Source organism: Zonotrichia albicollis, chromosome Z (assembly GCF_047830755.1).
Source record: "Zonotrichia albicollis isolate bZonAlb1 chromosome Z, bZonAlb1.hap1, whole genome shotgun sequence".
Taxonomy (NCBI): Eukaryota; Metazoa; Chordata; class Aves; order Passeriformes; family Passerellidae; genus Zonotrichia; species Zonotrichia albicollis.
The window spans coordinates 62,812,776-62,828,899 of NC_133860.1; the positions used below are offsets into that span (position 1 = coordinate 62,812,776).

General features: G+C 36.8%; 1 protein-coding gene across 5 annotated transcripts in view; it reads right to left on the reverse strand.

Moving 5' to 3' along the window:
• HOOK3 (hook microtubule tethering protein 3) overlaps positions 1-16,124 on the reverse strand; it is a 91,043-nt gene that overhangs the window by 32,100 nt on the left and 42,819 nt on the right. For 4 of the 5 annotated variants that reach the window (XM_005486245.4, XM_026792903.2, XM_074532616.1 and 1 more), the window contains 8 exons: positions 14,541-14,603; positions 12,996-13,079; positions 11,860-12,023; positions 9,620-9,760; positions 7,884-8,085; positions 4,468-4,578; positions 1,829-1,916; positions 1,216-1,285 (listed from right to left, as the gene is read on the reverse strand). In XM_005486245.4, coding sequence (XP_005486302.1) covers positions 1,216-1,285; positions 1,829-1,916; positions 4,468-4,578; positions 7,884-8,085; positions 9,620-9,760; positions 11,860-12,023; positions 12,996-13,079; positions 14,541-14,603 — 923 coding nt within the window. The remainder of the gene's footprint in view (positions 1-1,215; positions 1,286-1,828; positions 1,917-4,467; positions 4,579-7,883; positions 8,086-9,619; positions 9,761-11,859; positions 12,024-12,995; positions 13,080-14,540; positions 14,604-16,124) is intronic. The other variant, XM_026792904.2, reaches the window with a different exon arrangement.

Sequence of the window (16,124 nt, forward strand, 5' to 3'; positions counted from 1 at the left end):
GTTGGGCTCTGGCTCATCTAATTTTCTCCCTGCATAACAGCACAACATCTCTGTATACCTCCTGAGTGGCTTTGCCCCTTCTTCCAAACATGATACAATCTTTTTTATCCCGAGTTCTGGCCAAAGCTCTCTGTGCAGCCAGGCCAGTCTTCCTGGCTCACCATTTGGCACACGGAGACAGCCAGTGCTCCTGCACCTTCCTTCCTGCCCTCCCAGACTCCTTTCCCCTTCAGGACTGACTTCCAAGCAACTCTGTAAACCAGACCATGCTTGGTAAATGGGTCATAGTCTGCCCTACAGAATTCCAAAGTGGAGATTCTGCTGGCCTCTCTCCTTAGTTCTCTGTGAATCAAAAACTCTACCATTCAGTGGTTGCTGTGCCCAAGAAGGCCTCTGATCATCATATAATCTACAGTCCTTTCCTGTTCACAGTGAGTCCACATTTTCCCTAGCTGGCTTGCTCAGCAGCTGTGTTATCTTCCACACAGTTGAAGAACCTTCCAGACTGATCCCTTTCTGCTGTGCTGCATTTGCAGTAGCCATATGGTAAACTGAAGGGCCAGCAATCTCAAGACCTCTCCCAGCTGCTTATAGCATAGTATCCTAGACAAGTGGTCTATAACACATGCACCAAATATCTGCCTTGTAGCCTTCCCCTTAATTCTTACTCAAAAATACTCAAATCTTGTGGTACCATCATCAAGCTACAGGCAATCAGAACAGGGCAACAAACAAGTAACTTTTTCTAATATCCAACATAAACCTTTCCTCAACACAAATTCAGACCATTCCCTCAGGTCCTGCCACTGGTCACAACAGAGAAGAGATGAGTGTTAACCCTTCCTCTTTGTCTCAAGAGGAAGGATAAAATCTCTGCTAAGTCTCCTCCTCTTCAGGCTGAACAGATCAAGTAACCTCAGCTGTTCATCACAGGGCTTCCCTCAAGGCCCTTCACCATGTTTTTGGCCCTCCTTAGGATGCTAAGAGCTTTATGTCTTTTCCATATTGTGGCACCCAAAACTGTACACAGGATTCTGCTCCAGTGCAGAGCAGAGCAGAACAGGACAATCCCTTCCCTTGCCTGGCTGCTGATGCTGTGCCTGATGCCCTCAAGGACACAGCTGGGCCTCCTGGCTGCCAGGCCATTGCTGACTAATGTTCAACTTGCCCATGACCATTGCAGAGGTTAGTAAAACAAAGCATGCATTAGCTTACTTTATTTCAGGAGTAATGATTTCTGCTGCTAAACTGTCTGAAGGTTCTTGTCCTCCCAGAGGCATCAATCCTGAGTAAGGAAAAGCATACCACTGACTTTTTCACATGACAAGAAGTAGACATTATTCTAGAAGCTTCACACTACTGCTAGACAATGTAAAATGACACAAAGTCAGGCTACAGAAAGACTGACAGACAAAAAGCATTTCATTTGGTGAACCATTACATCTGATTTCATCCATTCTGAAGAAATAATGTTACAATTTATTTCCTGCTCGTTATCTTATACTACAAAGGTGCGCAAGATTATACATACAAATTAACTATAACATCATGAGAAAATTTGTCTATAAAGAAAACTATGTAACTATATAGAAATCAGATATACACTATAAAAATATCCCACTGGAGAGGAGACTAAAATTCTGATTGATGCAAATAACATTCAAAGCTTTTGCTTGTTTATGAAGCTATGAATAGTTGAAGTTTTACACTACTGATTTTAGAAGAGCTTAAATTTATTCTGTGCTAAAAAAAAGCATATTTAATACTCTACAGCAAACTCATGTACACTTAAGAAAAGAGGCATTGAATCTCCTTATTTGTCCTTTACCTGTAGTGGTGAGTTGACCCTCCTGAGCTTGTACACATCTAAGTTCTTCAATAGTTTCCTTCAAAGAATCCCTTTCTGTTCTTAATCTCTGAATAATTGGAAAGAGAATGAATATCAGTCTTGGCAGTCCAAATCTATCTCCAACAGCCTTCAAAATTTTAAAAATCATTCAATGAAACTCTAGGAATTACTTTAAAATTAAGGTATCTCAGTCTATTCCATAACGGAATAAATGTAAGTATTATATATTCCACAGGAGCAGTGGTTTGGGGTTTTTCTGGGAGAAAGGTTGCTGATCTTACTGGACTGAAAATAGCAGGAGTATAAGCTTACAAAAACAAGGTATTAGTATCACAAAGTTCTGGTATCAGGTAGTAAACAGTATTCATAGGGCCACTCAGCTGTTTTCCCTTCATTGGGGTTGATTCCAAGAGAAATGAAAGACAGTTGAGAGACTACGGATTTTTCCCTCACCATGAATCAAATATTCAGCCAGGAGTGAAATAACGAGCAGGTAAGTACAGAGTCAACATAACAAACTGCTTTTACTTCACTTTGTCTTTCACCACTGAAAGTGTGAGCAACATTTTCATATCGCATTCCTCCTGTGTGTCTACTGTTCTTTGCATTCATCAGCGCCTTGGCTACAAAAGAAAACTTGTTGCTTAAGATTTGGTCCAAAGAGAACTGAAGAACAGGACTTGATCACCTTGGGATCCAGACAGATGAGCTTTCAGTAGCATCAGGCAAATACTCTTTCAATTTGGCACAACTACCCTTTTGGCAAAAAAATTGAGAATCTACAGATAACACCAAGTTTTTGTCCAGAAGGTTGCCAAGAGTCAAAAAAAGGAAAGAAATTTGCTACTATGTAATGATCAAAAATGTAGTTTGCTCCAAAATCAGATGTTCAGTATTACTAAATGGTCCAAGATAGACCTTGCCTCTGTATAGGTATGGAGTTGTGTTGGCTGACAGTATTTCATTTTACAAACAGTTGATTGCCAAATGGCAGAATATTTTAGTGACTAGAAAAAGCTCTAGGGCTTCACTGGTACAAGCAGCTCAATAATTATAGTACTTATAACACAACACAGAGGTAAAATTCCAAGCTACTTTGATGAAGATATCAAACACTATCATGCTTTGCCAGAACATAAGGAAAAGAATATAATCACTTTCAGTAACTATTGAGAAGACAGAGCTGACAAAATACACAAAATACGACTAGTTTGTGACTGCGGTGGGCTACTTTACTGTTACATACTGACAACAGAGAACAGAAAGAGCAGGTAATACAGTGAATCACTAAACTCACCTAATGAGGGAATTATAGCTGTAATTTACTTCTCACAGGTGCATATCCATTCAAAAGAATGTACTTAAGAACAACATCCGGCTCAAAAAACAAGCTGCTTGCCAGGGGGTAAATCAGAAAACTATATGACAATGGCCTGCAATTCAGATCCTTTGTGCAAGGTGAAATGGTCCACTGAGCCATGGATAAGCCACAGAAACAACTTAACCATTGTTCAACATAAAAGAATTAAAAAAAAAAAACAACCCAATTTAAAAATAAAAAGCAGGAAAGAAAGCCAAAGCACAATACCAACACAGTTATTATGAGCATTCCAGCCTGATTTGAAGGGCAGATGCAAGTGAAGTGAAGGTCAAGTGTCCATCAGAGCTTGAAAATTTAACAAAAAATGGGAATCAATGGCCTATGAACCTAAAGTAACTGACAACTTTCAGTTCAAATTATATTTAAGTGCTGGGCTTGGAAATCTTGGAAATAACTGGACATGAAACCATGACTATTGAGGAAAAGCCTGCAGAGTTTCTGATAGTTTGATCAATGGACTTGTAATTAAAACAAGCCTAAGAAACTGCTAGCTGCAATTGCTGACACTGATTTTTGTAGTTTGAACCTCCTGCATATACATTCATAAGGAATAAGCTGAAATTAACTGTTGAGAAACGACAGTGTGTAAGAGAAGTCAGAAGGATCAGTCTTGGGAAGAGAGTACAAAGCAATTAATCACAGAATCACTAGCAGCAAATGACACAAGAGGAAGGGGATAAATTCGTATCTACCCTGTGTGTTCCACATTGGCAGTACAAGACAGGTCAACAATGAGCTGTTATAAAAGCTGAGATTGCCACAAAGGACATTTCCCTCTACACAACTACTAAGCCTCTTCCTATACTACTGATGATTCCACTAACAGAACCATGCTTATGGTACCTCAAAGAATGCCTTAGGGAAAAAAAGCAACAGGAATTTAGTTATAGGATGATACTGCAGAAACCCTGTTGTAAATAGCTTTTCAGAATACATAATAATTACTCTGGGTATTTATTAACTTTCTCATGGTAAATGGTCAGGAAACAACTTCAGATGCAAATATTAAGGCTTTTCCTCTTAAAAATGGGTTGCATATGATTTTGTACAGTCACTTTATTCCATGCTGTACAACTCTTAGGTTTAAAAACTATTTTGTACACAAACATTAGAAAATTTTGGAGGAAAAAAGACTTCCTAATTTAAAAAGACTGCTAACTATAATTACCATATCTCTGTGTTATAAATGATACAAAGTTGCTATTGTTACTAAAAAAAATAACACCTTGGCACTTACATCTTTTTCTTTTTGGAGGCTGTCTACTTTTTCTTTCAGTCGTTTGCATTCATAATCTAATTTATCAGCTTTCTTGGATTCTTCAGATAACCTGTTTTGTAGTTCAACTGCCTGTGAGAACAAGAATCAATAATGTGTCTGCAAATGTTAAAACAAAATACACAAGACAAAGTAGCCAATTACAATGCACCACAACTCAAGTTGTAAAACAATTGAAATTGTTACTTATAGGACATACGAAAAACTTCTTTCATCAGTTGTTCTGTGTTTCAGCAGAATAAATAAAAAGCATTCAAATATTAGGTCTTAGTGCAAGCAAAAGAAGAAAAAATGTGAAGTATTTTCACTACATCTAAAACAAGAATTTAAACTCAAGGTTTACAGAAAAAAACCCCATGTAGTTCTAAAAATCAAGATTAGAAACAGCAGAAATTTTTTTCTGCATTCTGAAAAGCCTAGTAAAAAGAACAGACTCTGAAGAAAGCCAATTATCTACATTTTTCGTTAACTTTACTTTATAAGCCTCACTCAGAATTCAGCTACTAGTTTAAGCAGCCAGGTAACATTCCTAACATTCCCTAACCTGAAATGGTTAGTCCTAAAAATTTTTAATACACTAACATAAAGATTCAGCCACAGGCCCCAAACAGGTTTTTTTATTTCAGTGAGAAACACTGCCACATGTATGCTTTCAACTACAAATCACTAAACAACTCTTAAAATTAAGTGAGCAGAAATGTGAAAGGCAAGCACAACAGAAGGTATATCAGTGAAGTCTTGCCTTTTCAAAACTTTCAGCCTTTACTAGCAAAGATTTATTCCCAGAACACTACTAAAGCTCACAATGGAGAGAGCATGAGCGCAAAAAAGCTAAATAAAGACTGACCTGCAAATACAAAAGCTGAATGAAGACTCAGCTAAAGATCTACAGCTTCTTCTGAATCAGTTTATAAGAAGGCTTTCTCATGGCTTTTAGATATAAAGGGAAGTGATTAAAGCAGTAGCCATATCTACATCAAGATTGCCTAGTGGTTCTAATGGCCTTTTATTTTCAATGTGTACAACTATAGCAAAATAACTACAAGGCCTAAAATATGCATGGTCCTAAGACTTAGAGAAGGACTTTGCTGCTGCTTTTCCTAAATTAAAGGATGCAAAATCAGCACAGGCCTGCATTTTCTGAGATTAAAGAAATGAACATGTTAGATATGAAAATATTTCATTTTTCAAATGTGACATTTATCACTGAGACCATCAGAATAACTGCAGCTATAACAAAACAACGGCAGACCTTCACCAGTGACAGTGCCACCACTTGCAAACTATTAGTATTTTCACCTCAAATGGAAAGAAATGTATTTATGTTTGTAACCAATCATGCTAAGGTAGGTAATGGTATGCAGAAAAACACTGCAGGAAATAAAGACTTGTGAGTGTATAGAAAAACATACAGTTTCATGGTAATGCAGAAGATTAAAAGAAAATTAACTGCCATCACATTCACTAAGCATTATCTGTGTATGGAATGAGTAAAGCAGGAATCTTGCAACAAAGGAAAGCAAGACATACTGTTAACTATGTATCAAAAAGCACATGCACAAAGGGGCTGAATTAAAATTACAAAAAAAAAAAATCCCGCGGTCTTTACATTTCAATTCTTTATTCCAAAATAAAGTTTTTTTAGAAAAGGCTTGTGCTTGCTCTCAGAAGAGCGAAAACAAAACACTACCACTCAACCTCACCTCACAGAGACTGCTCTATGCAGTGAAGATGCAATTTCCTTGCAGACTACTAGAGGAATTTGGATGACCCACTTTCATCTGCATAGCACAATGATTCTAAGCCAAAGAAATAGCTCTCTAATGGTGTCCTCATGAGTCAGGTTGGATCCTTCAAGCACCAGACAAGACATATTCCATTACAGGAACACACTAGTACTCAGCAGTGACATAACATCACAAGCCTTATATCCAACTTACTTCTGATAGCACAATTTAGGATTCCCAGAAAAATAATTTTGTGGCTTATGAATCACAGGCAGGTTTCAAAAGGAGCCCAGTCTTACAAACACTGAAGACAAACACAGAGTGTTTATTTTGAGACACCATAGTTAGGTGAAGAAAAACACATCTGCCACAGGACAACAGAGGCTTATTCCAGTCTCAGCCAGTAAGCAGTTTTGCAGCAAACAACAGCTCCTCATACAGGAAGCCCTACATATAAAACACACCGAAGAAAAGGAGTACTTTAGCAGCACAACTGATGGGACTGGCCCTTCCAAAATCCTTTTGGTTGGTGAAATAAGAAGAATCAAATGCAGATATTGAGATTACACAACAGTATCACATGCTCAGCTGTTTAACGGAGTGAAATATCGGGTTGCCAGTAAACTTGATACTACTCATTGGTAGAAATGGAAGGCCATTCCTTTCTACATTGCATTTCTCTTTGCCCCTTGGGCCATTTTTCTTCTCCAACCTTTTTTTCTGGTAAAATCATTTGGGCTGTATTTAAAATTAGCCCACATAGGCTGAAACCACTTGTTTTAAACACCGAGATCACGAACTGCAGGGAAAGAGTCTATCAAGTCTTAGGGAGACACATAATTCCTGGGCTTTCAGTATTGTTTAGTGTTTATTTCTATACTTTATTCTATGATAAACTGACATACAGGGACCCCTCTGCTGTGATTGTTCAATCAGGCAGAAATACAGAGCAGGCACTACTGCTTTACTAAACCATACTCTGTCCAGCCCTGTAACAAGAACAACAGAACAACATCGTGTCCCTGAAGTAAAGAGGCAGAAAGAAGATTAAGCACATGATACACCTTTACACAAACAGCATCACATGGCACTTGAACAAGCAAGAGGATAAACAGGTGCCTTTCACTCCACAGAGTGTGCTGCTGACACATTTTGTATTCCACTAGGTGCATATAAACAACAAGGATGACATATGTGCTTCTCTTTGCTTAGTGGAAAAATTCATATGTATCAGAGCAACTAGAACCTTAAAAAAAAAGTTATTTCACCACAGGAACAACTTACCTCAACTGTGGTGTGTTCCTCACTGCTGGAAAATTGTAAGTGAAAAGGAATACTTTTTCTGAAAGGACAGCCTCTAATTCAAGCCCAACTACTGAATATGAATTTGGAATCATTTTAGAAAAAAGAAGCTTTACATCTGTTAAGTTTTTAAATGCAAGAAATACTGCTTTTTTGAAAAAGTAACAAACTTGTAGTAATGACAAGCTGCAGGAAAGAAGGACAAAAGGTAGCAAGTACCTATAAAACATGGAAGTCTTTTAAACAGGAGTTATTTTTTACATAGCTTTTTCTTACTTTGAAGCATTAGCCATGTTATGAAGACAAAGTGCTGAACAATACAGAGTACTATAGCACTGATGTCCTCACCTGTCTCTTGTATGTTTCCAGCTGACTGCGTGCTGCGTTGGCCTTCCTTAGTTCTTCCTCCAGGCTCACAGTATTTTGCATGTACATTGTATTCTTCTCTTCTAAAAGCTTCACTTGCCGCCGCAAATCACCCAGGTCCTCCAATTTCTTTTTGTATGACTCTACTTGGCTTTCTAACTTGGCTACTTTATCAGAAGAATGCCTGAAGGGACAGATTTGTATCAAATTTGAACTCCAAAAACTAACAAAACTAACAGAATTTAAAATGCTTCTTCACAGTTTTTTCTTAATGCAGAAGACATTCATGGGAAGAAAAATAAAGCAATCATATCCTCCTATTACTGATGTTTTCACTTTTAATTGTCTGTTTTCTCCCCTGAACTATTTGTCAACTCTAAAAGTTGCTGCTGAAGTTTCTCTTAGACCCTCTATCCCTCTTCCTAACACAACTTTCTTATCTGCTTTCAATCTTAAAATAATAGCTAAAACAACCTCACTCCCACTCATTACCTTTCAATTCTAGATCATGTTCTGTCCTAAATTTTTCAAGGGTAAAGAAGAAAAGTTTCTGCCATTCAGTTTGTTTTAATGATAACCAGGACTAAAATAATAAAGATCTCTCTGCTAGATAAATTGTACTTGGTGACACAGAAGAACAGTAAGAGTTTTGAAACTTAACTCCTTCTAAAAAAAAAAAAAAAGGACAAAAGAAAAAGAAACACCAGACTTCAGCTTTTCAGAGTATTACCAATCTACCTGCTGCACTTCCAAGCTTACAAAATGGACCTCACTTCCCCCAAAGACCTCTGCTACTATTACTGTTCCCAGATTCATTTTAGAATCAACCAGTTTACAGACTCAATTTCCTGTGAAACCCAGGGAACCTCCCACTGAATTAATGCGTCGGTTTATGGGACATTGAGGCAAGCCTGCTCTGTTTAATCCTCAGTGAGGTGCAGGGCCTCTCTCCTGGGACAAGGAATGGCTCTTTGAACCCATGCCACCCAGACAGTTTATGCAGTCTGATGGGTTCATTTCTTATATTAATGACAGAAGGGATAAAGACAGACAGCTTTGGTAGAAGGCTGCCAGTGAATCAGGAATAGCAGTATTAAATAAGTCTTGCCGGAGAGAATGAGTAATCTCTCCGCTCTGAATAATCCATGGAAATAGATGCCAATACTGAAGGAATGTGCTCCATAGTAAAGTGGCTGTCCCACTCTACAAACCCCTAATATCATCAAATCATGACAACTTTCATTGCTAAAATGCATTGGGAATGAGAGCTGCAACAGATGTAGTTCACACTAATATTACATGGTAAACCAAAAGCATCATTCAAAGTCCAAACAATGCATACCCAGGACAGGAAACAGCCTAGTTTTCTGATGAGAACAGATGCCTGAGGCATGATGAAGGTGAATACTGCATACTCAAAGAGACCACTGGGTGCCCTGTTATAACCATTAATTGGCATAGAATTATTAAGTTTAATAATAGTTATTGATTGACAATAGTTGTTGATGAATTATAGTTATTGATTGACAAAATAAGCAACTATTTTACTCAAGTCGAATTGTGTGTCAGTCTGTGTACTTAAACTGGAGGATCCAAAGAATCTTGGCATTGAAAATGTTTAATATAAATTACTTAAAAGATAATGTAGATTAAGTACACAAATTATTAAGTACAGATTAAAAAGTAGTAGTTAAAAGAGTTAACAGAACAAAATTTACCTGAGTACATCTATCTCATCCTTCAAAGACTGAGCCTCCTCTGCCAGTGTAGTAAGCTCTTCAGTTTGTTGTCTCAATTCCGCAATTTCCTTTTCTAGTTCCTCACAGCGTATTCGATAGTCATCTTTTGCAGCTTCTAATCTGTAAGAATGGAAAGAAACCCAGGAAATATTTTCTCATCCTGAGCCAGTTACCTTTCCTCATCAGCCCATCTAAGAACATATGAAATGGCCTCCTGCTGCAGTGAAGTTAAACAACAACACAATGTGTTTATTCAAAATGTAAAAGCAGACGGACTTTATCAATGCTCCCAATTTAATATCAGTCTTTCTACTTGAAAATTCACAAGGTAACCTATGTTCCCATAAAAACAAAACCTGAGGTTTCCTTCTATAATTGTAGTTTACCACAAGGGAAGCTTAAGGAGAAATTTTAATATTTTTTCATCTTCGGACACCCAGAGTTCGAACATAACATCTTTATTCTATTCTGTTCAGCTGTCCAACTCATCTACCTCCAAAAATGCTGACCTGATTGTAAGATGTTATAAATGCCATAGACCTCTCACTGAAGCGGCTTTATTTATTTTCTCATAAAGAACCTGTTCATGGCCAGTAAATCTGGAGAACCAGGCTATCTAGTTAGCAAGTAAAAGTTGCTGAGCTGCTTACATACACTATGCATAGCCAAAGCTCTATTAACCTGGCAGTGAACAAATGGAGTAAGCAATAAACTTTTTCAACGTATTTTGAATGAACAGAAGAAGACGCAACCTGAAACAGAAAGTCCCACTGTGATTTTGCTCTGAAATTAAAACAAAAACAATCCAGGATAGGAGATAAGGGCATGAGGGAAAAACAAAGTCAAGGAGTCCAAAAACCATCTACAAGAATGGAGACAAGAGAAAATCTTTGAGTGATCCAAAGCAGAAACAATGAAGATTTGGATCATGACAGACCATGACAGTCAAAGCACAAAGAGGCAAGACTAGGAGGAAAAGTGGTGTACTGCACAAGGCACCACTTAAACTGTGCAAATTTCCTGCTTGATCAGGTAGAGCTGGAAGCAACACATACAAGTTGCCATTAGAAGCCACATAATATGAAGACAGGGGAAAGAGGTAAAGGAGACCAGAAATGAGTCTCACATATGAAAACAGTTCAGAATGACCTTCAGAACCTGAAACTACAGTAACAGACAGTGCAAATATTGAACACAGGGACAAAATCTGTTTGAACAGTAAGTGATACCAGACTCAAGTAGGAATCACTGCAGACCATGGAGATGAATCAGAAGAGATAAAAGGGGACAACACCATTACTTTATTCCTTTACATGGTAGACATATAAAAAGAAAAATCCAGGCACCAGTTGCTGTGAAAGAGAAACACAGAATGTTTTTCAAGGAACTGATAGGAGATGATATGTCAGAACAAGCAGGAAAGAAGGCTTAGCAAGAGGAATTGGAAAACAGAAAAAAGAAGGAAAGTAATATGGCATATATTGTAAGAATTGGAAAAAGGCAATGAGAAGAAGATAACAAAAGAAAAGCTGGCAGTGTAAAGAAATAAATACTATAATTTCACTCACAAAGGAGAAGGAAAGTACGGGAAAGAGAATGAAAAGGTGATGGTTAAGTGAACCAGCTTTCTTCAGCAGAACAGGCTGACACAGTCTGAAAGCAACAGTCAAGAGGATCAGTAAGGATGTTTAAAGAGGAACTGCATTTTAACATACTGGGGAAATGCAAATAAAGTGCAGAACTCATAGATGGATAATCTCTATCTTTCATTATCTCTGAAATTTGTTTTCAGATTCAGGTAAGGACATATTTTCCTATGTTGATAATGCCATCAGCAGTACAGCCTATAGCAAACTTTCTTCTAGGAATTACTAGACCTTAAAAATACAACCAGAATAATTTGCAAAAAGGAAAGCATGCTACTCTTCATTCTCACTGACTTTGCAAAACATGGGTGAAATGACTGCATACAAAACAATTAAAAGTAACTCACAGTAGAGTGACATATAAAGCACTTCATCACTAAGAAATTGTGCTTTTTTAAATGCTGGACCTTGTAAAGAGTGAAATTATAATGTATACATCACTTTAAAAACTGTACTACTGTGGCTATACACCATCCATCATACTAATTCACATTTGCAGCAGAACCAGAAATATTTAAGTCACCTCTATTGCCAGCTACAAACAAACACCTTAACCTAGTGTAGCTTTTCTACCTAAATGTTTCCTCTTGGAGCTGTTCTAGTTGTGTCTGCAGCTGCAGGTGTCTACGACCTGCAGGACTGTTGGGATCTTCAATGGAATCAGACTGATTTAAACGTTCCATCAAAATCTGGTTCTCAGCAAGCAGGCTGCTCTTCTCCTCTTGGAGGGCTGCAACCTGTTGTAATAAAAGTATGAAGAGGAAAAATTAACCTACCCAGGTACAGAGAGCAGTATTTTTTCATGTTCATAATGAAATATCAACAGACGCCACAAATAGAAACATGCAGGCTTCACTAATCACAATTCACAAGAATACGTTGTATAATTTAATAGGTATTCAATTGCTATGTGATGAAACCAACATATTGCAACATTAGGGGCAAAGTTACAACTCAGGAAACATAACTATTATTTTATGCATTTCACATAAGCATTTAAAGAAAAAGTCTATTCTGACAGCAGGTACTTATTATAATAAAATCTGCATCCTTTCCCTAACAACAAATAAAACTAGCTCCTGACAGTAAAGGCCATCTGCAAGCAGGCCTGAAACAGAAACACAGTCCCAAAGAGGGAAAGAACCCAAAGTGCTCCAAGACCTGAAACATGGGTTCATATATTAACCACAACAAACAAAGATCAGCTTTACTAACTCCAACAGTTACTGAACTACAAGAAATCTGAATTAATATTTCGAAGAAGGATTGCAACAGCAACACCTTTCAGTGCTCCTCTTTCACACTCCTCATGTCTTCCTGATGAGTATTGATTTAATTACAGTAAGACTTAGTCTAAACCCATACACATTTAATGGTCCACAGCAACGTCTGACTGGGATGTAACTACAGCATCAGAACTTGTATTAGTTCTCTATGGCAAAAGTTTTACCACACAGGTCAAACACATCCTAACTGAATGAGAAGAAGTTTTGCTAGTATGAGTCATAATACTGACAACACAGCAACAAGATAAGAAAACAATGATATTCATTCTGCTAGCACAAGTGAAAACAAAACAATTACTGTGACATTTTCATCCCCCTTCTATAAACTGTGTTTCAATATGCTAGTACTTATTTTCTGCCACCACAAAGTTCACAAAACTTTTCTCCACTTCAAAATTGATACAGATTCTATAGCAAACTTACCTGCATATCTAACTCATGACATCTCTGGGCAATTTCTTCTTTTGTTGCAAGCGCTTCATTTAATTCTTCTGTAGTTTTCTTCAGCTACCATAAAGAAGAAATGTTTAAATTTTCATCACTCTCTGTGATCCATGTAAAAATATTCTGGACTACAGCCTGTAAAATTATTTTTACATTGGGGTAATACATAACATTTTTAAAAACTGAGCAATTCCTTTCATATAAAGGAAAAAAAAAAGAGAGCAGACGTAAATACTGTTCAGTTTTTGTATCAGTAAAAAGAAAATAAACCTAAAAGTAACATTTCCTTTTGTATTAGAATTAACACATCTACTCTATAAATTGAGTCAAAAACTCCAGGAGAAATTGGGTCTGAAGAACTCACCAAATCTCTACACAAAAAAACCCCCTGTCAATACCACTTTTCTTTACAGATGCAAAGAGTGTGTAATTTCAATTTTCAATCTACATTTGAAATACAAAAGGGACTGGAAGGTGGAATACAGGGAATGAACAATTAGGGTAAAATCCTTCTAGCCTCTGGAAGCTACTTCTAGTACACAACAGGAATAAAACTAGATTGTGACATGAGAAGCCTACTCTTTAAAAAAGGGCACTGAACCTTATAAGCAGTGGGAAATATTCTGAGACTTCCCTTCAAAGGCTGAATGTTTAAAGATACATGTCTCACTGGCCTGCAAATGAATGCAGTTAAGATAACATAAAAAACATAGTTACAAGAAAACTAGTCTGATAAAACCGGTGCATGCATGTTATATATTTAGGTACAGATATATATGTACTACAGATATATACGTACTATTATATAAGATGAAGTTTAAATGAGCTTTCTCAAACAGCATCATACCTTCCATTTGCAAGTTAATTTCTTATGAGCCTGTTTACATACAAAGAATTAATTTAATCTGCAAGAATTTACATTTTTCTGCAGAGAAAGCATAATGGATGAACACAGTGAGCACCACTGTACTATTCTTCTTCTCAATTAGAAAAAATCTGAGGAAGGAGGACAGTGTTAGCATGAGGACAAGCTAGTAAAAAAATTTTGGTTTGTAAATTTTTTAAATATATCAGACCAGGAATGACTGTATTTGAAAACTTCCATTTTGCAGCAGTTCCAGGATTCCCCTAGAAGCAGTTGTTTTGGTGTTTTGTTGGTTTTTTTTTTAACTGACTTTGGAAATAGGAAACAGATAAAAACATTTATTCAAATAGTACATCTTTTTTATCTTTCTTTCTTTCTCCATGCCTAAAGAGTTCTACCAATCTGCAGTTTTGTACTATTATATCATACAGCTAGACTGGTTTCTCAAATCAACTTTCCTATATCCTTTAAATACACAATAGAATCAAACTCAATTTACAAAGCTAAAGGACTTGAAATACTGAGATTTAATTCTTTGCTTCTTATTTTACTTTTCCACAACACCCTTTCATGATTAAAGAAAAAAAAAAAAAAGATGCAGTAATTATGACCACTGACATGCTATGATCAAAAGAAAGGAAACATCTAAAACTAGATACCTGCCGATCAAGGTCAATGTAAGCATCATTTCCAACAGAGACTGGAGACTCTTTACTCATCAACTGCAATTAGATTACACTGGATTAGAAAAAGCAAAGATTTACTTTTATATTAAAACCTATGTTTCAATGAAATACCAAGCTGATTTTTACTTTGGAAGCTTTAATGCAAATTAATTTGAAAGTTTTTAACTTCACTTTTATATATGACATATTCAGAAACAAGAACAAGGAAAAAAAACTTATATAAAGAATATAAGAAACCTTAAAAACCTATAAAAGAAACCTTACATTATCTCTTTTTCTTCTCACAATGCACATTCTTTGTCTATGATAAGCCTACAGAACGTCCCACTAAAGATTTTACTGCAGTGGCATTGGAATGATAGTAGACATCAACACACCACACAAGACCTAGCTTTAATTTTTCCCTGCTAGTGAGTGGCTTTTACATATGTCCATTACCTGGACATTAACATCAATTAATTTATTTATTTCACTCAACTCCAGGACATATTTATCTCAACTACTACTGCAAAACAAAGCTGACAAAAATTCTGTCCTGGAGCTGCCTTAATTTTCAACATTAAAAAGTAATTCAGGAGAGTGCATTCCTGAAATGAGTATTACAATTCCTTGTGTACTACTTCAGTGCAGGAATAGCTGATAGTGGTTTTGGCCTAGATTATTAAAAAAACCAAAGCAACAAAACAAAACAAAAAACTACCCCAGCCAAACCTTCAATACAAACATAAATCAAAAGTTAGTCCTACAAAACTGACTGATGTACTGATCAAAATGAAGAAAAAAGCCATTTTCTTATAGTAACCTAACAATCAGCTGCACCAGTTGGTAAAAGTGAAATCAAGCCTAGCAAAACTTGTAGCTCAGCAGCCTCTTCCCACACAGTTCAAGTAAACATAATAAAGTAATGTTCTTACTAAAAGCTGAAAGAAAAAAACAGGAAGAGTCTTGGAAATGAGAAATACACTGTAGCAAATTCAAAAGTTTCATTACAGAATGGCACTGAAGGTTTCTGTCCAAACGCATAATGTTCTAAGAGCTCTCTAATGACTCGATTAATGAAAGTTACAATTAAAAAGGCCCTATCCTAACCAAAATCAGGACAAGTTTTCCTCCCTGGAATCTCCTGTCTAGCCTGGTAACTCTCTCCAGAGACAGTACTTCCTTTATTCCTTCTAGAAATCAGTGCTTTTGCACTATTTTCCTTAGCAAAATCTTTTGGGATACACAGGGCCTTCACTTCTCAATCCTGTCTATTATCACCATGTACAAGTGAAAAATCTGTTTGACATTTACATCATTCAAATCATACACTCACATTTCTCCCACTACCCCCATCTCCTTAACTGGGATTTAGCTGCATTATTTAGATTAATTTATCTCTCCTCAGCAGTCCTCCTCACACCTTGACAACATTTGCCAAATTTCTTCAATTTTCTTCTACATATTTACAATGACTAACTACTCCATGAAGAAGCATTACATCAAGCCTGCACTCTGCAACAATAATTAGAAAGTCCCTAGCCTCAGAGCTGTCCCCTGAAAAATGAAGTCTTGCCT